This window comes from Muntiacus reevesi, chromosome 15 (assembly GCF_963930625.1).
Source record: "Muntiacus reevesi chromosome 15, mMunRee1.1, whole genome shotgun sequence".
Classification (NCBI taxonomy): Eukaryota; Metazoa; Chordata; class Mammalia; order Artiodactyla; family Cervidae; genus Muntiacus; species Muntiacus reevesi.
Genome location: NC_089263.1, coordinates 54,946,765 through 54,968,195, shown reverse-complemented (window position 1 = coordinate 54,968,195; position 21,431 = coordinate 54,946,765). Strand labels below are relative to the sequence as shown.

At 51.8% G+C, this 21,431-nt stretch overlaps 1 protein-coding gene across 1 annotated transcript in view; it reads left to right on the top strand.

Moving 5' to 3' along the window:
* Positions 1-1,290: 1,290 nt before the first annotated feature.
* The window catches only part of PRIMA1 (proline rich membrane anchor 1), a 68,974-nt gene continuing 48,833 nt past the window's right edge, over positions 1,291-21,431 (top strand). The window contains exons 1-3 of the mRNA XM_065906344.1: positions 1,291-1,437; positions 2,244-2,367; positions 9,964-10,099. Of these exons, the coding sequence (XP_065762416.1) occupies positions 2,275-2,367; positions 9,964-10,099 (229 nt within the window). The 5' untranslated portion in view covers positions 1,291-1,437; positions 2,244-2,274. The remainder of the gene's footprint in view (positions 1,438-2,243; positions 2,368-9,963; positions 10,100-21,431) is intronic.

Below are 21,431 nucleotides of genomic sequence, written 5' to 3'. Positions count from 1 at the left end.
TCTGTCTCTACAGAGAGTGTATGGAGGAGAATCGCCTGGGGTCAGCACTCAGCACAGAAGAGGTCGCTAAGAAATTTGTCTGAAAGCTGGTTTGCAGAGCAGCTGATACTCAAAGAGTGTGTGTTTATATGGGGTGACAAGGGTGCCTGGAGAGATGCGGGAAAGAAACTAAGTAAATGTTCCATCGATGAATGAGCGATGATGTCAGGCTCTCCGCTCGCTGTCCTGACCCCAGCTAAAAATAGGATTGTCCATGCCTTGCGGGAGGACGGGGTGGGGTGCTCTGGAAGGCCACTCAATCAATCAAAGCGCTTGCCAAGTGCTTCCACCCCATCAGCAGAGGCCGTGCGTACCTGCGGTGGAGGCCGGGGGCCCGGGGCGGCTTGTTTCAGAGAGATATAACGCGCTACTTCGCCACCGACTTGTTGACAATCTTGCCTCAAATAGGAGTTTGTGAAAAGCAGTGGTGGAGGGTGGAGAGGCCCTCCCCAGGAGTCATCGGCAACTCCTTCCAAGATGCAGTCATCTGGCCGGAGCGGTGTCCAGGCCCGGGACCACAGAAGGGTGAACACAGCACTTGGCTCCGGGAGGGGCGGCCTGAACCTCCAGCCCGGGCCACCCGGGCATTTTCTCCTCCTTCGGAATGGGGCGGGGGAGGGGAGGGAGTCCGATCGCAACAGAAGGGGTCTCCGCAAGTCAGTCCTTACCCTCTTCTCGCCGCCTCAAAGCAACTTGTAAGGGGGGGCGGGAGGGGAAGAGGACAGCAGGCAAGGAGCAAGACCCCTCGGGAGCTGGGAGTCCTCTTCCTCGCGGGTGGATAAATAAATTATAAAGCGCCCAATACACAATAGCCTCGCTAGATGGAGACGAGGAATCACTGCAGCGGCGCTGGCGGCGGCGGCGGGGAGCGCGGGCGGGCGCGCAGCACCAGGCGGGAGGCGGGCGAGCTCTGGCTCGGCTCACGTCTGTTTTCCTTTTTCGTGCATTATTTATTTCGCTTCCGCCCGCGGCCTTGCGGCCCGAGCGGGCGCTCCTAACCAGCGCCTCTAGCCGCTGCTTCTCGCGGGCCGGCGTGAGGGGCGGCCCGAGCCCGGGCACCCCCGCGCCCCGGGCAGCCGCGCGGCGCCACCGCGAAGGGCGGGGACCCGGGGAGGGCACGCGCCGCCGGCTCCGGGAGGCTCGGGGGAGACTTTCCCCGCCCTCCGCCTCCGCCTCGGCAGCCCGCCCGGGCCCTGGACGCGGGGTGCCGCCCCTCCCGGCCCGCGCGCGGCCAGGCGCAGCCCGGAGCCACCGCGCCCTGCGCCCCGTGCAAGCGCGCCCTGCCCGGGCCCCGGGCTCAGCAGCCCCGGAGGCCCAAGCCGCGCGCAAACTTTTGCTCCAGTGCCCGGCGTTCCTCCTGGGCATGTGAAGCCCCTCGGCGCCCGCGCAGTCGCCAGGGTGAGGACCGAGGCCCCGCCTAGAGGGCGGGGGACTGGGGAGGCGGCTGGCTTTAAATGGGGGCCGTCCGGCGGCTAGCGATCAGATTCTGCCTCGGGCGGGGGGAGCGAGCGAGGACCTCTCTTCCCCGCGCCGAAGATCGGTGGGGGCCGCCGCCAGGCAAGGTGGCGTGAGTCACTGGAGGGGTGCGGGCGGAGATGGAGACGCAGGGGAAGCCCCCGCCCTGAGGCGGGAGGCCGGGGCTCGGCGGAGCGCGCGAGGGCTAGCGGGGAGCGCACCGAGGTGCCTCTGTTGCAGTGTGCGCAGTGAGGGCCGGCGGGGCAGACAGGGTGCCCGCGGCGTGTGATTTCACGGTGCCGTACATGCGGGGGTCAGCGAGTGTGCGGGCAGGAGTCGGTGGGTGTGAGCGGCAGGTTCTGTGGGTGTGCACGCAGGGTGAGCGGGCGCCCGCCGGGTTTGAAGTGTGCTCACAGTGGGAGAGAGTTGTGCACGACTGTTTCTGGGGCGGTGCATGGGCTCGAGAAGAGCGCTTGGCTGTTTCTGGAGGTGTGCCTGGGGCCAGGGTACGCACACAGGATTTCGGGGGCGTGCGCCACGACGGAGTGTGAGTTCCGGAATGCCGGCCTCCGTGAGCGTGCACCAAGGGTCGGCGAGGGTGCAAGCCGGAGTGAAGGGCCAGGCTTGGGTCACAAGGGTGCCCCAGGGTGAGGGGAGTGCCCACCGCGTGCGGACTGCTGCGGGTGCGGGTGCGCCACCAGGATGGTGCCTGTGGCACCCGGCTGACTCGAGATTTGCTCCCCTGACAGTTCGCCCCGGGAGCGGGAGCCGCGGGCCGAGATGCTCCTCCGGGATCTGGTGCTGCGCCGAGGCTGCTGCTGGCCGTCACTGCTGCTGCACTGCGCGCTCCACCCGCTCTGGGGCTTCGTGCAGGTGAGCGGCGGCGCGGGCTGCGCGCCCAGGACGACCTCCTGGGCAGGGCGGGGTAGCGGGTGGTTGTCCCTTCACTCCCACGACCCTGACTTTCTGCGGTTGCCCGTCTGATTGGTCCCGGGAAGAGTTTAGGGAAAGAAAAGATGCTCCGGCTCCCCGTACTTTGGCCATAGAAAGATAAGAAACTCCTGAAGGAGACTTCAGTCCTGGCCTGCAGAATGAGGCCCGCAGGACAGCACCTTGGAACACACAGGTCACAGGGAATACCTTCTGGATGATAATATTCCATTGCAGAAATGCAGAGAAAGAAACCTTAGAGCTTTGGCAAACTTAGAAGGAAAAAAATGATCCCAAGAATATACCTTCTTTTCCTATCAGTTCAGTTCAGTCGCTCAGTCGTGTCCAACTCTTTGCGACCCCATGAGTTGCAGCACACCAGGCCTTCCTATCAGAGCCACCAGTAAAACTTCACAGTAGCCTTCTTTAACTGGACTTCAACTCAGAAGTGGTTCAGCTCACTACTCTTGCAGGTAGTGGAGCTGAGGATGTGGGACAGATTTTGCAAGGTGGCCACTGATGGGGGAATGTAGAAAGGTGCTGTCCATCCGTAAGGATTGCCTGAGGATGGAATCCTCACCCTGGGCCCACCATGCCCCCAGGACAGACACCAAATAGCCACCAACTCCAGTTGGGATGGTCCCTAGAGCTTCCCAGAACCCACAGTCAGTGATCCATTGGAATGGTGAAGAGGTGGAATTTGTTGCCAGCTCCCTGGGTTGGGAAGATCCCCTGGAGGAGGGCTCGGCAACCCCCTCCAGTATTGTTGCCTGGAGAATCCCATGGACAGAGGAACCTGGCAGGTGCAGTCCTTAGGATCGCAAAGAGTTGGACAAGACAGAAGCAACTTAGCACATATGCACGGTGAATTTTGAGCCCCAGCTCTGCCCCTTGCCAGCTGGGGGACTTTAGGCAGTGTGATTAACTTCTCTGGACCTTAGTTTCTACTTCCTCACTGTGCAGTTATAAGTACCTGATGAGACAAAGATGATTTAGTGTGGTGCCTCGACCATCCTAAACACTGAATGGAAGCTGTTTCTGCCATTATTGATGTTAGGAAGTCACCAACAGTAACATCGCGCATCTGTCTGGCTAGCCGTTGATTGCTACATAGTCCCAGCAACACTTTTGAATTGCTAGAGATTCAGCAGGGTCTGGAGGACATTTTTACCATTTCAGACATTGAAATGCCCACTCTGGGATATTTGCAGCTTCGTGTTCTCCTGGTGGCATTTTGGGGGCTGGGGACTATTCAGATAGTTGCCCTCAGTAGGAGGTGACAGTCCAGAGAAGAAGGGATGGGGCAACCCTGCTTGCCAGGCCACCAAGTTTCATGAGCTGTCCCAAGCGACAGGGCCCCGCTGAGAACGAGCTTGGTCAGTCCTGTTTGGATGGCAGCCCTGGTGACCGCTAGGAGAGAACTAGGGGCCCTAATGCTGGAACCAGCTATCTAGGTGGAGAGCTTGAGAAAGTGGGTCTGCTTGAGTGGGGGCGGTGGGGTGTATACACCACCCCTCGCCAGTACCGGGCCCATCCTCTGCTTTCTTCTCTGACTTGCCTGTCTCACTCACAATTGTTTTCCCTTAGGAACTGACAGCTTTGTTTAATGTGTGAAACAGCAGCTATTAAACTCAGCTGTGCCTTCTTGGGATCCAGAATTTTGTCACTTCTAAACATTTGGGAGGTTTGGGACCAGTTCTTCTCATTCAACTTTTAGCTGAACCTCAGATGTTCAGCTCACTTCCTTTTTATATTCATTTGTTTACAGTTTGCCCTCTTCTGGGAGACTTTTCCAGCTAGTATGGAGAGCAACATGGTGACGTTGTTAATCTCCAAGAACTGGAATTCTGCTGTGGGAACTAGCAGGAAAGAGACAGCAGACCTACCACCTCCCCACACATCCCCACCACCAAGAGAAATAATTCTGTAAAGTAGCTCCTTTTTTAGGCAGTGTCCTTCAGCCAGGCAGTACTTCCACCAGCAGATGTGTGTGTATGTGTGTGTGTGTTTCAGATGTCCTTACTCAATATAAATCAATTTTTGTGAAAATCAATTAGAAAGAAACCCTCCAGACAAGTAGAATGGATAAAATCTTGGCTGGAGGCGCTGGAAAAATAATCTACAAATGATAAGAACTGAGAACCCAAGGGGAAAGGGGGCTTTGGAATGAATTGATCTGGTTTTTGAGCAACAGAGCTGAATTCAGGAGAAGAGAGGGGAGAAAACTTGAAGTGAGCAAAGTCATGTGTTTCCCTTTAAGTGGAGAGATTATCATGTGTGACGTCATAGGAGTTTCTTGAATAGAAAAAAATCTGTCTATGCTTTCATGAGCTTTTTGCTGGAGGAGTTGTAAACATCTGGCAGTGTGAGCCAGCACAACCAAGTCCTGTAATTAACAGGATGGTTGATGAAGCCAGAGCTTTGTGTGGTCCCTCCAAGCACCAGGTTCCAGCCTTGAGATCAGCCCGGAGCCTCTGGCTGCTGCCTGGATGAAAAGAAACTTAATCATTAAAGTCAGATGACATTAAATAGCCACAAGGTTGGTGGGGGCACGGTTAAACCTTTTCTCTTTTTTTCCTTCATGTGTCTGGAATTGATATTCTGAGCTTTTGTGATTTAGGGTTCTTCTAAGTTCACTTCCAGATGAGTCCTTTTTTTCTGCAAGTAAAGAGGATGACAGGCTGGCGAATTTATTAGGTGTGACAGGAGTGTGTCTCATCAAGTTACTGTGGTGCTGGCCTGTCTTGATAAAAGATGCCAGAAGCCATCATCTTTGTGGGCGCCCTCCAAAAGCAGTCATCGAGGAGACAGGCTCAGATCCGGGCCTGTGGGTCTCTGAGCGGCAACAAGGAACCATCCCGGACCCAAGCGATTGCCAAGCCCCCGCCCCTATGGACAGTCATTACAGCTTCACTTATTTAGTCACCTGCATTTATCTGGCACCTACTGTTTGCCAGGACCCATGTTAAGGGCAGGGGATCTAGTGGTCCCTGCCTTCTTGGCACTGACAGTCTGGCACTGGAGAGATTGTTAAGTCATGGTAGGCAAGTGCGCTCAGTAGGAGCAAATAGCTTAGAGATGGAAGCTGGTGGAAGATCCAGAGAAAATGCAGGCGCAGTGCTTTAGCCGAGACAGGAACAAGAAGTCAGGAGTCAGGATGCAACTGTGAGTTGAGTGAAGTGTCCAGACTGTGGAGGGAACAGCCCCCAGGTGGGAGGAGAGGGCAGGGCATTGGAAGAACCCCTGGGAGGGGTTCCCCAGGCAAGGCTTCTGTTGTAAGCCACTAACAGTGTGTCTTACAGTTCAGACTTGATCCTGAAGCCTCTGGGGGCCAGGAAAGTTTTTCTAAGAAAGAGATGACACAGTCTTAAATTAGCATTTTAGAAATCTCCGACCAGCTTCAACACAAGATTAGGATTCAGGGAAGGAGCGAGGCAAGGGGTTGATGAGAGTCAGGTTGCCAGATTTAGCTAACAAAAATACAATCTGGGGACTTCCGTTGTGGTCCAGTGGTTAAGACTTTGCCTTCCAATGCAGGGGTTGCGGGTTTAGTTCTTGGTCAGAGAGTTAAGATCCCACATTCCTGGTGGCCAAAAAACCAACACATAAAAGAGAAGCAATATTGTAATAAATTCAATATAGGCTTAAAGTAGTGGTCCACATCAAAAAAATTATTTAAAAAGAATATAGACTGTCCAGTTAAATTTTCAGATAGAAAATGGATTATTCTTACGCATAGGAATACCCCATACAGTCTTTGGGATAAATTTATACTTGAAAATGTTTATTGTTTACCTAAAACTTTACAGGGTGTCCTATAATTTATGATTCCTATAGTTTACCAGGCAGCCCCGGAGAGAGGCAGGGAGATGTGAAGACGTGGTGGTGACTTGGTTTAGGGCTCTGGCCGTGGAATGAGGAGAAGTGGATGGATTCAGGGACTCATTATCATTTGTAGATTATTTTTCCAGCGCCTCCAGCCAAGATTTTATCCATTCTACTTGTCTGGAGGGTTTCTTTCTAATTGATTTTCACCAAAATTGATTTATATTGAGGAAGCCAGGTGTGGGAACTGGCTGCCACGAGCCCCGTGTTCCCCAGACCACAGTGCCGGGGACCAGATGCCAGGGACTGCGGGACCTCTCGGGACCTCTCTGGACCTCGGGATTCAGCCTCAGGAGAACACTGCAGAGCGGAAAGGAAGGCAGGTGATGGCAAAACTGAATAAAAGGTGGTCACAGGCTTTAGGTGGGTCACTGACCCTCTCTGGGCCTCTGCTCCTTCTTAGCCAAGTCCAGCTAAGAGCAGGTGACTTAGGGGCAAGTTTACTCTCCTGTGAGACTCCCCAGGATGTAACCCAACCAGGCCAGGGACTGAGACAAGCGTGTGGTATTGCGGGTTCCTCTTCACTGGTCTAAACAAAACACTACCGATCCGCGGAACTAGTGGACCCGGAGCTGGTGTACGGGGTAGGTTCCATGTTTGCCCACTGCCGGGCAGACTTTCCATCATGTTTGCACTGAGCACCAGCCGAGTGCCGGGCCCTGGGCACCTCTGGTCCATCACTCAGCCTTGCCCAGCCTGTCGTCCTATAGGTATGGATGATACCAGCTCCATCTCTCGATTATTCTCGTGGTGAAATCAGCGCCTGTGTCATGGGGCTGACACACAGCAGGGCTCAGGAAGTCATGTTCCATCAGGACTCATCCAGCACAGACCCACCTGCCTCTCTGTTCCAAGATGCTCACACCACTGTGTGTGAGTGTGTGTGTGTGTGTGTGTGTTGGGGGGGTGGGGAGACAGACATTACATAACAGGGGGAAAGTGCCCCCAGAGAGGAGAGTTTATGGAGTGAAGGGGCAGCTCTGGGTAGCTGGGTCTAATTCTGGGGGCTGTGGGCTTCAGGATGGCTTGCCTGGGAAGACCATGTAAGAGCTGGGCCTGAAGGACGTACAGATGTGGATGAAGGGCCTGTGTTACCAGCTGTCAGTCAAGAAAGGTTCGGCAGCCACCGGCTTGTACTAGTCCAAACTAGTGAAGGACCCAAGTGGGCCCCCACCTCCGGGAGAGGGACAGCCCACCCAGGCTGGCTAATAGGGTGATGCCAACATTAGTGTGTTCTTGTGGTTGGTTAAGCAGTTGTGCTCACTCACTTTTCAGTGGGACCATGATACTAGAGACCGGATGCTTAAGATGTAGAGTGTGCCTTCACTTCCCTGCCCCCTTCCACCTCGAAACTCGCTCCTGGTTTCTCTGCTTGTAATTTCATCACATGAAGTCCTCTGATCCATCTGTGCCCTTCTAGCCTCTCACAAAAATAGGGCACTGGGTTGGGCCAGGTTAAACAAACGTGCTCATCATGAACCTTCTCGTGTGAAGTGCACCTTGGAGGGGGGGAAGTATTGCTTTGGCAACGGCTTTGCTTGATGTTCACACACTTGGTGGAGTTCAGTGGAGAAGCGATCTCAGAGGCCAGAGGTTGGGAGAAGGGAGCTTTCAAGCAGGCCCCAGGGTCTTGGAAGGTCGTAATCCAGAGAACAGTCTGCATGATGGGTGATGAGAGGGCTGACCACTGCGCTGGGGGAGAACCCAGTGGTTTGGCCGTGACGTCTAAGGAGTTCATCGTCTCCATAAGATAACTGAGAAAAGGCTCACCATCTGAGGATATGTTCTTGCGAGATAAGATGGCCTTCCAGGGTTTGAAGTGCAGTCAGTGGTCCTTTAAAAACACTAAAAGGTGGTGAGCAGGAGCTTCGTGGCCTTGTAGATATTCAGTCAGGGCTGTAAATCAGCCCACCTCCTGCGGCCATTACCCTTCCTGCTCACATCTGCCATGTGTCAAGGGAGCAGCTGAGCCCTGCTGGCCATCTCTGCCAGCCCGGGACACGTGCAGCAGAGGGTCTACGCTGGCCTCCAAAGACAGGTCTACACTGGCCTCTAAAGGCAGGCCTAACCTAGCCAGTTCCAGAGAAACTGGGGTTGTGGGTTTCTACTCATGGGAGATGACAGCCAGAGAAATAAACTGTGGGCCTCCCTGAGGTAGCAGGTGACCATCAACCCTTTCCTTCATGTCTAAATCAGCTCTTCTCCAGGACAGGCAGAGAATGCTAGAATCAAAGATGTATGGCGGTCTGCCATAGGGAGGGATGCTGGGAATGGGTCTAAACCAGCCATTCTCTCACTGGCTATGCACTGGAAGTTTAACCCGGGATGCTTCAACAAAATTCGCATGCCCAGCTCCACCTGCAGAAATTCTGATTTGAGTGGGATGAGAGAGGCTCAGACATGAGTATCTTTTAAAGATGCCTGGAGATTCTAACGTGCAAGCAGGGCTGGCATCCCCTAGGTGGACACCCACCCACTTTTGCTCCCCTTTGTAGCTTACACATGGGGAAGCTGAGACTGAAGTCGAAAGAGCACCAGTCCAGGATTCAAGAGGTGTGGATTCTGGTAAATTTCAGGCAGGTGCTTAGGTGATATGAAGGCGAGAGGAAAAAGGCCTGACTCCTGACCCCACAGACCTTAGAGTCCAGTAAAGAGGATGAACTGGGTAAACACTCCGATGTGGATTTCTGTCCCGTAGAATGAAATCCAGTACCAGGAGAGCTTGTAATGGCGAGGTGATCTGGCCAGGGCGGTCAGAGATGCTTCCCTGAGGAGGTGATAGCCAAGCTGAATAACGGGTAAAGGAGGGGGAAAGGTGTGGGAGAAAATTCCAGGAGCAGCCAGTGCAAAAGGCGGGATCACGGCCAGGAGCCAAGGACCGGAAAGAGGGCTTTGAGAGCAGAGCAGAGCAGAGGGCCAGAGCATGAAGGGAGGGCCACCCTCCCGCGCAGGGCCCTGTGGATCTCCTGAGCTGTGGACAGGCATTCAGGGCTGGTGGGGGCTGGGTGCAGGCAGTTTGATCAGGTGTATTTCCCACCAGACCACTCGCGGGCCTCGTGGATAACACTGGGAATGTTGCTCTGGTCCCCTTAGTCACACAGCCACCAAAGAGGAGGCCTGGCTGGGTAAGGGTCCTCCTTCAAGATGAGGGGACGCTGGCCCAGAGTGGACACAGGAAGGCCATCCAGAGCTGTGGCCAGAGAGGAGGCAAGGGTTTGGTCCTGCCAGGGAGCAAGGAAGACTGGAGAAGCAGGCAGTGGGTCAGGTCACTGAGGAGGTGGAATCAACGTTCTGTCACCGTCTGGGTGTGAGAGCCTCAGGGGGCCACTTCTCCCGCCTGGGCCTCAGTTTCCTCGTTTGTTCGGTGGGGAGATTCTAGGAGTTCACCTTCGAGCACTCCTCTGCCTCTCACGGGTGCCCAAGCCTATTGCCCCCGTCCCATGGCTGGCTCCTGGCAGGGCCAGAAATGAAACCTTGCTCTCCAGTCCAGATGGGCCAGCCTCCCATAACGCGGTTTCCTTTGAGCCAACCTAGCTTCTGTCCTTCCTGCCCAGGCCGGGGGTGGTGAGGAGTGTGGGGGGCGGTGGGGAGAGAGCATCTGGGCTCCCAGTTGCCTCACTGGCTTCTCCTGGGCACTTGTGCCCATCTCTGCAGGTGACGCACGGCGAGCCCCAGAAGTCCTGCTCCAAGGTGACCGACAGCTGTCAGCACGTCTGCCAGTGCCGGCCCCCGCCCCCGCTGCCGCCGCCCCCGCCGCCCCCGCCGCCGCCCAGACTCCTCTCCGCCCCGGGTAAGCAGGCTCCCTCCGTTTCCGGTTTCTCTCTGTGTTTTCGGGGGCCCAGGAAGAACCCCTGCGGAGAGCAGAGGGCAGCCTCGCTTTCTTTGTAATTTTCCACTGGCCGAGCAGGAGGGAAGCCAAGGCCTAACTTTTCCCTGCAGTCTGCAAAACGCCTTTCCCACAGCGTGCTCCTGTGCGATGGAGAAGGATGTTTCTCCATCGGGTAATCAGATAAAAGTCAATCTCCATTTGATGAGTGACTCTGCCTGGATTGTTCCGAAGGCCAGACCTTGAAGAGGGGGCAGCCACGGACACTGGCCTGAGATCCCCCTCCCGTGAGCACGGTTGCGTTTTCTGATTTTCGTTCACGTGTGAGACAGCAATTAGTATAGAACCCAAGTGGAGGCTTTGGGAGCAAAGTTACACATATGCCTCTTGGCTATTTGCAGCCTATTCTGCTAACCTCCCCCTCCCCAACCCCCACTTGTTTGCCTGGATTTCATCTCTGAACAATTTGATTGCAAACAAAGGAGGGCTTCTTTATTTAGCCAGAAAGAGCCTCAGTCCTGACCCACAGGGGTTAATTTCCCTGTCTACAATCATCAGTTGATAAGATCTGTAACAAAAGGTTCTGTATTTTGGTTGGATCACCCAAGTTTCAGCCTGTAGAATGAGCACTGTGCATGGATCCACCTCATTAAACATATCTCCGTTGAGTTATTTGGGGCATATTTGAAATAACCTTGAGGAGGTTTATTCTCTGGTAAGCCCTGTTTCCAGGCTCTCGGTGTCCAGGCTGGGATGCAGTGTGCTGGTGGACCTTTGGCGGTTCGTGTGTATTTCTGCATTTTGTCTGTAGGTCCCCCCAAAAAAATGAAAGTGCTAGTATCTCAGTTGCTTCCAACTCTTTGCGACCCCATGGACTGCCGCCTGCCAGGCTCCTCTGTCCGTGGAATTCTCCAGGCGAGAATACTAGAGTGGGTTGCCATTTCCTTCCCCAGGGATCGAACCCGCGTCTCTCGCATTAGAGGCAGATTCTGAGCCACCACAGAAGCTGTCGGTCCCTACCTGTGTCCAGTCTTCCCTGACACTTGTGGCTCAGTGCTTTTCAGAGAGTGGCCCTCAGCATCACCTCAAGTGTTCGTTTTAAAGTGCCGCTTCACAGGCTCACTGTAACCCACCAAGTCAGAGCCTTTGGGGTGGGGCTTCAGAGTTGGCATCCTGACAAGTTCTGAGGGGATTCAGATGCAAGTTAGAGTCAAGAACCTCAGCCTACCAGGCCCTCTGTGGCAGTACCACGCAGGATCCTACTATCCCAAGATGCTCACCCTTCTCCCCTCTCCTGAAGGAAAGCTGTGGGGCCCGGCCTCAGGCCCCTGCCCCTCACTCCCTTCCCTGCCTTAGAATTCCTTCTCCCTCCACTTTTCAGACTCCAGGCCTGCGCTCCCTCCAGGCGTGTTGGTACCTGATGGATCCACATCCCCCAGTTAGAGCCCGTTCAGTTCATCCTGTGCTAACTGAGCCTCTAGTGCCAGACACAGACCTGAAAGACCATTCTGGTTTCTGGGATCTCTTGGCCTCAAGGAACCCACACAGTCACTTGAGAGCACAGAAATTGCTCTCTAGGCCCACTGGAGATCCTAGAGTAGCTGGACCCACTCCAACCATAGGAAACAGTGACATTGACTTGGGTCTTCATAGTAAGTGCAGTTGTTCTAGATTGTTGAAGAGGTTATGGGGAAAGGGCATCGGGGCAGGAGGAGCGGCAAGAGCAGAGTCTTAGAGGTCTGACTCTGTAAGTTGTCTTGGGAGGCCCAGGCCGCTCGGACGGTTTGAAGGAATGTCAAGGGGTGGACAGTGAAAGGCCTTGTGTGCCTGGCTGAGTAGGTTACATTTCATCCTGTTTTACCGTTGTTTGCCAAACATTCACCATATCCAAATACCTCCTGTGGTTTGCCTTCTTTCCTTTTTTTTTTTACTTTAAACAGACTTACTTTTGTGTTTATACAAATTAGTCTCCAAAGGAAACTTTCTGTAACTACTCTCAAAGCAAAACCGGAATCACTTACATAAATAGAAGGTGACTGTAGAAACAAAGGTGATGGACACGAACCAGCGTAACGTTCCGGCCTGTCATGGCAGGTTCTGAGCTTGAGGCCTTCTCTCTTTCTGCTAAAAAGGGAGCGCAGTAGATTGCAGAGACCTGTCAGGGCCATACTCGCCCTGTGCAGAGATGTTCTCTAGAAAGAAATCAGAAGGTTTGCAAGAGAAGCAAAAGGAGCTTAAGTTTCTTGTTCTATTACCATGTGTCTGGGTCCTGGCTCCATGTGCTGGCCAAGATCATCTCACTTACCTACAGGGACATGCACCCGCCCCTTTAGGAAACCCTGCTATGGGTAGCCACGAGCCCATGGAGGTATTAAGCAAAGTGTAACACACCATCTGCTTCAGAAACTCAACTGTCCTGACAACACAGGGGGTGGACTGGGGTGAGCTGCCTGACTGGGGTCAAGTGGGACCCTTGAGATATTCCAGGCCCCAGATCACCCACGAGGGCCTGAAGCCAGGCAGGGGATTGTAGAGAAGGGGAAGTGGGCAGGAGTGCCAGGTGTGAGGGAGCAGAAGCCTCGTGTAAGTGTGGGGCCTGAGGGCCCTTCTGGGTGAGAGGACAGCAGGTGTCATTTGTTTCTATGACGCAACTTTTTCAGTTAGGAGTGGCAGAAACCCATCTTGAAGTGGCGTAAGTGATGCGAAAACTAGAGAGAGATGTTTGTTTTTGGCTCCTGTGCTGGAATATTCCAGCAACAGGTCTTATATGATGAACTGGGTTTCTGTCTCCATCTCCCTCTTCTGATTTCTCCTGGGTCTCCTTTTCTTTCAAGCTGGCCCAGTCCCTGTGGCTCCAGTTTCCACGATTCCATCAGCCTTGCAGTTAGTCATCTCCTCACTAGGAGAGCTTCTCTTTCTCAATCATTCACCCAAAGCCCCGGAGGCTGACATTCACTGGACCAGCTTGAGTCACATGTCCATCCTTGGACCAATCACGGTAGCCTGTGAGATGGAATGTGCTGATTGGTCAGGCCTGGGTCATGTGACCACCCTGGACAAATGAAGTATTATGGATAGGGGTTAAGGGGATGGTGGCTTCTCAAAGGAAAATCCAGGTAGAGGGGTTGTAATCCAAGGATGAAGATGTGGACGCTCGGCAGGAGGGGAGTGGATGCAACTTCATAGCCTTGGTATGCCTGGTAGATTAGACCAGTGATGGAGAATGTGTTTATACACTCTCTTGGTCCTCACTGAGCTCAGCCCAGAAGTTCACCCTTGAGTACAGCCCAGTAATGTCAGACAGACCTATGCCCACATGCACAACTTCTGCTCATTCTGTAATCCTTGAGGAACTAGCCTCCCCCAGGGGGAACAGGGCTTCAATGCTGTGAAGCCTGTATGGTCGTTCAGCAGGTGTGCACAGAGCTCCCAAGGTACTGGCACATGCCAGGAGCTAGGACGTAAATGGTGAGCACGAGAGGGGAAGCTCCTGCCTTCAGGGAGCTCACGGTCCAGCGGCCCATCTTCTGCAGAGGATGTCCATGGGAGAGTCCTTCCTGCCATCTTTCTGGATACACTGGCTCCGAACGTCTGGCTGACTCCAGCAGTAGGTGACCCGTCATCCTGATTTGGCCAGGACTAAAGGATTTCCCAGGATGCAGGGCTTTGATCCTTTGGTCATCAGAGGTGCCTGCATCCCCGCCACTCACAAGGGCTTCTGGTTTACCTGGTGAACATTTGTTGAGTGTCTGCTCTGCATCCAGCTCTGTGTCGGGTGCACTGGAGGCCCAAGGGGACTCGTCCTCACCTGCACGCCCTGAGTAATGAAAAAAAAAACTGAGGACACAGCTTAAGAGGCCAAGGCCCTGAGCCTGGGTTGGTGTGTTAGCACTGCCACTTCCTCAGCATGATTTTAAGAGGGCTGGTAAGATGTTTTTGAATTTTATATTGGCATATAGTTGATTTACAGTGTTGTGTTAGTTTCAGATATACAACACAGTGATTCAGTTATACGTATACACATATCGATTTCTTCTCAGATTCTTTTCCCATATAGGTTATTACAGAGAATTGAGTAGAGTTTTCTGTGCTATACAGTAGGTCCTTGTTGATTTTGTATTTTATATATAGTAAATGTATATGTTGATCCCAACCTCCTAATTTATCCCTCCCGCCACCCACCTCTCTCCTTTGGTAGTGTAAGTTGGTTTTCTAAGTATTTGAGTCTGTTTGTTTTGTAAATTAATTCATTTGCATCATTTTTTAAGATGCCACACATAAGTAGTATCATTTATATTTCTCTGTCTGGCTTACTTCACTTAGTGTGATAATCTCTAGGTCCATCCATGTTGCTGCAAATGGCATTATTTCATTCTTTTTGATGACTGAGTAATGTTATATATATATATCAGTCAGTTCAGTTCAGTTCAGTTCAGTCACCTAGTCGTGTCTGACTCTTTGCGACCCCATGAATTGCAGCACACCAGGCCTCCCTGTCTGTCAGCAACTCCCGGAGATTACTCAAACTCATGTCCATCAAGTCGGTGATACCATCCGGCCATCTCATCCTCTGTCATCCCCTTCTCCTCCTGCCCCCAATCCCTCCCAGCATCAGGGTCTTTTCCAATGAGTCAACTCTTTGCATGAGGTGGCCAAAGTACTGGAGTTTCAGCTTCAGCATCAGTCCTTCCAATGAACACCCAGGACTTATCTCCTTTAGGATGAACTGGTTGGATCTCCTTGCAGTCCAAGGGACTCTCAAGAGTCTTCTCCAACACCACAGTTCAAAAGCATCAATTTTTTGGTGCTCAGCTTTCTTCACAGTCCAACTCTCACATCCATACATATATAACACATCTTCTTTATCCATTCATCTGTGGAAAAACACTTAGGTTGCTTCCATATCTTGGCTATTGTAAACAGTGGTGCTTGTATCTTTTTGAGTTATGATTTTCTCCAGATATATATACAGGAGTGGGATTGCTGGATCCTATGGCAGCTCTATTTTTAGTTTTTTAAGGCACCTCCCTGTTCTCCATAGTCTCTGCAGCAATGTACATTCCTACCAACAGTGTAGGAGGGTTCAGGAAGGGCTGGTAAACTTAAGTCTGAGTTGAAGATGTAAGGTTTTCACCCACCAATGGGGCTGACTGGAGGATTCGTGTAAGTGGATACTGTACTGGTATCCACTGCTGCTAATTGTTCCATGAAAATCATTCTGATGAAGAGAACCCTGTGAGTGATAGACTTGGGAAAGGAAACGGTGCTTTGGGGAAGGGTATTTAATTCTGAAAAGGGCAGGAAAGGAGGATCCAGGATGACATGGGAGAATTCCCAGGTAGACCTTGGCTAGGCAGGAGCAGAGGGAGGCCGGACAGTCCTTAGAGTGGCTGAAGCAGAGGAGTTAGGAGCATCAGGATCACACAGGAGGGGCCCTGCTGTAGAATGTCCTTCTTCAGGAGCGTGGACCTCAGGGTGTGTGTCTGGGGTAGGGGGAGAAAGAGCACACAGAGGAAACCTCTGCACCTGCTCACGCAGACAGATAAAGACTCCTGTAAGGATGGATCAGAAATATTTGCCAGAATTGTGGGGCATCGTCCCCGTGACCAGGCAGGTCTCCCCTTTCATCCAAATAGCACCTGCTGCTGCCCTGCTGCTCAGGGCAAGCAGAATGTCTTGGGTTGGATGGGACTCTCCTGGCTTTAGCCCTGGAAGCTCTGCATCCCAGTGTCAACTTAAAAAATATTCACGACCTAAAAGTTGAGAGTTATGTTTTATTAGATGAGAATTTTTAGGACTTCAAGCCTGGGAGACAGCATCGCAGATGACCCTGGGAGAACTGTTCCAAGGAGGTGAGGGTCATATAGAAGTTTTGTAACAAAGGACAGGTAGCCTGAACATCAAAATAGTATTGTTACTTAAAGAAAGCCAGATATCCCAAGTTAAGAAATTTAGTGCTTTTCTCTGTATGGGAAGATGAAAGAGTCTGGGCTCACTGCAGTCATTCCTTTCACATGTATCTCAGCTGTCCTGGGCCAGAATCCCATATTTTTTACATCTTGAGCTCCCTCGGGGCTCACCATAGGGAGTCGCTGCAGTCTTGATGTCACAGGTGTTCTTCTCCTTCCTGAGTGCCCTTAAAGCTTAGGAATTCACTTTGGAGGCTGCAATCGCTGATGACTGTGACATCCTTGTTTACTGATATGGCAGGAAATACTCCATTTCTCACCCAGAAACTCTTTAGTCCTGGGCAAACCAGGATGCTGGGTCATCAATTGCTGGGCCACCCTTCTTCTGGCAAAGGCAACATGGTTTTTCAGTTTATTTCTTGTTGTTTTTGCTGTGCTTGTTTTTATTCCACCGTGAAACTTTCAAGAGCACTGCTCTCCCCACCCCACTTCCATATTAGAACTTGATGATCATAGGGGCAGCTAGGTCCACATTTCCCTGTGGGTCCCCAGCTCAGCTGCCACTCCCAGCAGCCTTGGACATCTGTGGAGACAGCCCTGCCCTGTCTTGCCTGATGGTTGAGAAGGATCCTGGAAAGTGTCCTTTGATGCGGAAGATTCTTGAACAGCATCTCCACTTTCTTCACTTTGTTTCCCAAGCTCTGCCCGCCGTGCTTTGCATTGTAAATTTTGCAGACTGTGGGAGGCACTAGACCAGCAGTTCTCTAAAGCAGAGTATGGTCAGAATCCCCTGGAGGACTTGTTTAAACACAGGTTGCCAGATTCCATCACCAGAATTCCTGATTCAGTAGGTTTGGGGGTGGGACCAAGGATTTTGCATTTCTAAAACTTTCTCAGGTCAAATTGATTCCACTCCCCACCCCCCTCATCCCTACCCCAGCCAGGGTGCACCCTTTGAGAACCAGCATCCTAGAGGATGGCAATCAAGTCAAGAGACTTTGGAGTCAGATGCAGCATTTCCACTCTTAGCTCTGTGACACTGGGCACGTCTTACACTTCTCAGCCTTAGTTCCCTCATCTGTAAAATGGAGTCAGTGACACTTACCTGAGGGGGCTTTGCAGTGAAGACTGGAAATTATACCGCCTGTACTTGGCAAAGACAACATACTTAAAAGTGATGTTACAACACAGTGGCTCAGCCTGGTTGTCCTGCCTTCTAGATCTGGGGTCCAGCCTTGTTCATGAGCTAAGTGATTTGGGCAATACAGCCTTAATTGCTTGGAGCCTCAGTTTCCACATCTGTAAAATGAGGCTAATTACTGCATTTGGGCACTTGTGAGAATTTGATGCTATAAAGTTCACACAGCACAGAACCTGGAACCCAAGTTAACACTCACTCAATGGCATCTCATAAGTAATATTAATGATAACTAATAAAAAATGATATCTATTTAGTAATAATAAATACTAGGTCACTGACCTACAGGTTGGGAGTTGTTTAAAAATGGTTCTGGCGCCATTTTTAAACAGAGAAAGGAGTATCTGTTTAGATACTCATGGATGAAAGGATGCCTTAAGGAGGTGTGGACACCCCTAGGTATTCAGCAGAAAAGATTTATCCAGAGTACCACTCATGCCCCATTAGGGGCAGCCATCACCAGGCTTACGATCCCCAGGGTCAGCCCCAGAACCCCTGGGTGGAGGTATTTCTGCAAGACGTGGACAAGGGGTGAATTCTAGCAAAGCAAAGGGCACACATGTTCGAGGGCCTGACCGAAAAGCCCACGGCAGCCGCCAGGGCTCAGGACCCAGCCAACTTTGTAAATGTCAGCGATGGCCCACTCGTCCCTATGTGTGACTCAGATGCTGCGGTCAAGGAAGGAGACGTATACCAGCCCTCAAGGAAGAGCACATACACCCCCTCCACGAGACCTGCTTCTGAGGCCGATGGGGCCAAAAATAGCTATGGCAGCACAAAGGCGTGAGCCTGCATTCCCATAGTGCCTGTCTTTAAGGAGCTCAGAGCACTGAGATTGATTTGGTTTTTGGCATTTATTTTATTTTTAGAAAAACCAGGGACTTCCCTGGCGGTCCAGTGGTTAAGACTTTGCCTTCCAGTGCAGGGGATGTGGGTTCAACCTACGGTCAGGGAGGTAAGATCCTGCATGCCTCATGGCCAAGAAACCAAAACATAGAACAGAAACAATATTTTAATTAATTCAATAAAGACTTCAAAGATAGTCCACATTAAAAAAGAGAGAGAGAGACAGAGAAACCAGAAGAGAGGTTGGCTCCCTCAAGATTGCACAGCAGTGGTGGAGACAGGAATGGGGTCACTTGGTTCCCCTACTGTGTGCCAAGGGCCATGTTTTAAAAGAGGGAAACAAACAGGACTGTGAAAGTTCTAGAATGATTTTATTACTCACCCAGAACACTAGGAAGAACCTCAACCCTCCCATTTTGAGGTGGAAGCTCTGTGCTTCTCGTCTCATTTAATCCTCACGTACTCATTTGCAAGGAACTCAAACCAGTCAATCCTGAAGGAACTCAATCCTCAGTATTCATTGGAAGGACTCATGATGAAGCTCCATACTTTGGCCACCTGATGTGAAGAGCTGACACATTGGAAAAGACCCTGATGCTGGCAAAAATTGAAGGCAAAAAAAAGAAGGGGGCAACAGAGGATGAGACGGTGAGATAGCAGTGACTCAATGGACATGAATTTGAGCAGACTCTGGGAGATAGTGAAGGACAGGGAAGCCTGGAGTGCTGCAGTCCACGGGGTCGATAAGAGTCGGACATGGCTTAGTGACTGAAGAACTCTTTTGTAGGAGTATACACTAGTCCTCGTGTCTGCCAGGCTTCCCCCTCAAAGTAGTTAACCTCAGCTTGGGCAAATCTGAGCTCAAATATTCTCCAGGAAAACCTTCCCTGACTTCCACATTCCCTGTTCTGGTTCTCTATGGCCATGGAGTCAGTCTCCCCAGAGTTAGTGGTTAAAGAAAACACAAATGTCCTGTCCTTTCCTCTGACAATTACAGAGGGTGACAGGCTTCACCAGGAGGGTCTCGCTTGGGGTCTTTCACCTGGCTGTAATCAGTTGGCTGGGGCTAGAGCCGTCTGGAAGGCTTCCTTGCTGGTGTCTGGTGGCTGGTGCTGGCTGTTGGCTGGGTCCAGAGCTGGTCTTGTTCACCAGAACACCTCCATGATGCTCCCGTGAGGCCTGGGCTTCCTTTCAGCATGGCTGCTGGGTTCCAAGCTTGAGAAGCAGGTGGAAGCTGAACCTCCTTGAGGATGTAACTGAGGTCGTGCAGCATCATTTCTGCTGCTTTCTGCTCCTCGGAATCAAGTGACCAAGGCTGCTCACCTTCTAGGCAGAGGGAATTCTATTTTACTTCTTGGTAGAGGAGTGTCAGAGAATTTGCGCACATTTTAAAACCACGCACATAGATGCACACACTCTTTGAACTTTTCATTTTCCTTTATAGCAGTCATCCTACTCTTAAAATATCTAGTCAATTTCTTGATTGATGCCTGGGTCTTTTGCTAGATATAAGTCATTGTCATGTGTCTGCTGTGTCCACTTAGAATTCCAGCTCCTTAGTACATGCCTGGCACCTCACACGTCCTCAGTAGCTACTATTTGCTTCTTTTGCAAAGATTTTTATACTCTACTATATGCCAGGCACAGTGCAAGGTTAGGGGAATGCAGTGGTGAACAGGACGGAAGGGTCACTGTGCGTATGCACAGTCAGGGCAGGGAGGCTGGGACAGAAAATAAACAAACCAAAAATAGTGCCAGAAAAATAGAAGGTGACCTGGGCTACAAAGGTAATAAAATCATAAGATCTGATAGGGGGTGAAAGTGTTAGTTGCTCAGTCATGTCTGACTCTTTGTGACCCCAGGGACTTTAGTCCACCAGGCTTCTCTGTCCATGGGATTCTTCAGGCAAGAATACTGGAGTGGGTTGCCACTTCCTTCTCCAGGGGATCTTTCCAACCCAGGGATCAAACCCAGGTCTCCTGCATGGCAGGCAGATTCTTTATTATCTGAGCCACCGACTGGGTGGTCACTTAGATTTCGTGGCCTGGGGACAGGAGATGACACTTCAGCTGAGAACCAGTTGAAGGGAAGTCATGGGCGAGGAAGACCTGGGGGAAGAGTGTTCTCAGCAGAGGGAACAGCAGTGCAAGGTCCCTCAGAGTGTGTGAAAGACCCGCGTGGCTGCTGGCTGCTGGGCAAAGCAACGCAGGAGGAGGCGAGGCCCAGAGGGAGGGCCTGGGAGGCCAGTGAAGGGGTTGGGGTTTTATCTTAAGTGTGAGCAGAAGCTTCTAGAGGGTTTTGAGCAGGGCTGTGGCCTGGCCTCATTTATACTTTACAGAGACAGGCTCCCAGTGAGGGGACTGTCACTTCAGTTTAGGTGATGGTCGGAGAGCCAATGAGGTGGCCCAGATCGGGGAGGGGAGAGGCAGTTAAGCCCTGGTCTGATTTAAGATGGTGTTGGAGGCGAGGTGATGTCTGTGGTTGTAGGGAGAGGGAAGCAAGGATGCTGTTAGGTTCTGTGGAGTGAATGAGCCTCAGGACATCACTCACAGGCTGCTCTCAGATGTTTGTGGCCTCAGCCATGGGATAAAGAAGCAGACTCAGGTGTGCCAGGAAAGCTGAGCACGTGAAGAGGGACTCCAGGCATCAAACACAGGCCACGTCACTTGGATTGTTTCTTGTTTTACTGTCCGTGTTGGTGCCAAGCTGGTCTTCACTGTCGCCATTGATACAGACCTTGGGATGCTGGATATTCATCACTTGCCGAAAGCAGGTTATCTGTTCTGCGATCTTTGTGCCAGTTGCCTGGTCCAATAGTAGAAGGACCAGGAAGCCAGGCCCAGCTCTGGTGCTCACTCAGCCTGCGATTCTGTTTCCTCATCAGCAAAAGGGGAATCAGGATGTGGTCCTCCCAAGGTGCTTGTGGGTACGTGAATAATACGTGGGCCTAGCCCAGTACCTACTGCATTCACACTCCCAGGAAACAGACTCTTGTCAAACCTCTTATCCAAACTGATCTCAGCTCCCACATCCATAAAGAGGACTTGTTCTGCCCTGCATTTCGCTCAACACTGATCATCAAGTGTATGCTCAGGCGTTTCTGACTCTTCGCAACTCCGCGGACTGTAGCCCAGCTGGCTCCTCTGTCCATGGGATTTCCCGGCAAGAATACTGGAGAGGGTTGCCGTTTCCTCCTTCAGGGGATCTTCCTGATCCAGGGATCAAATCTGAATCTCTTGTGTCTCCCACCTTGGCAGGCAGATTTTTTACCATTAGCACCACTGTAATGTGATTTTTCTGCCTGAACCTGAGCATCTGGTATCCGTAATATCTTTCATCATTT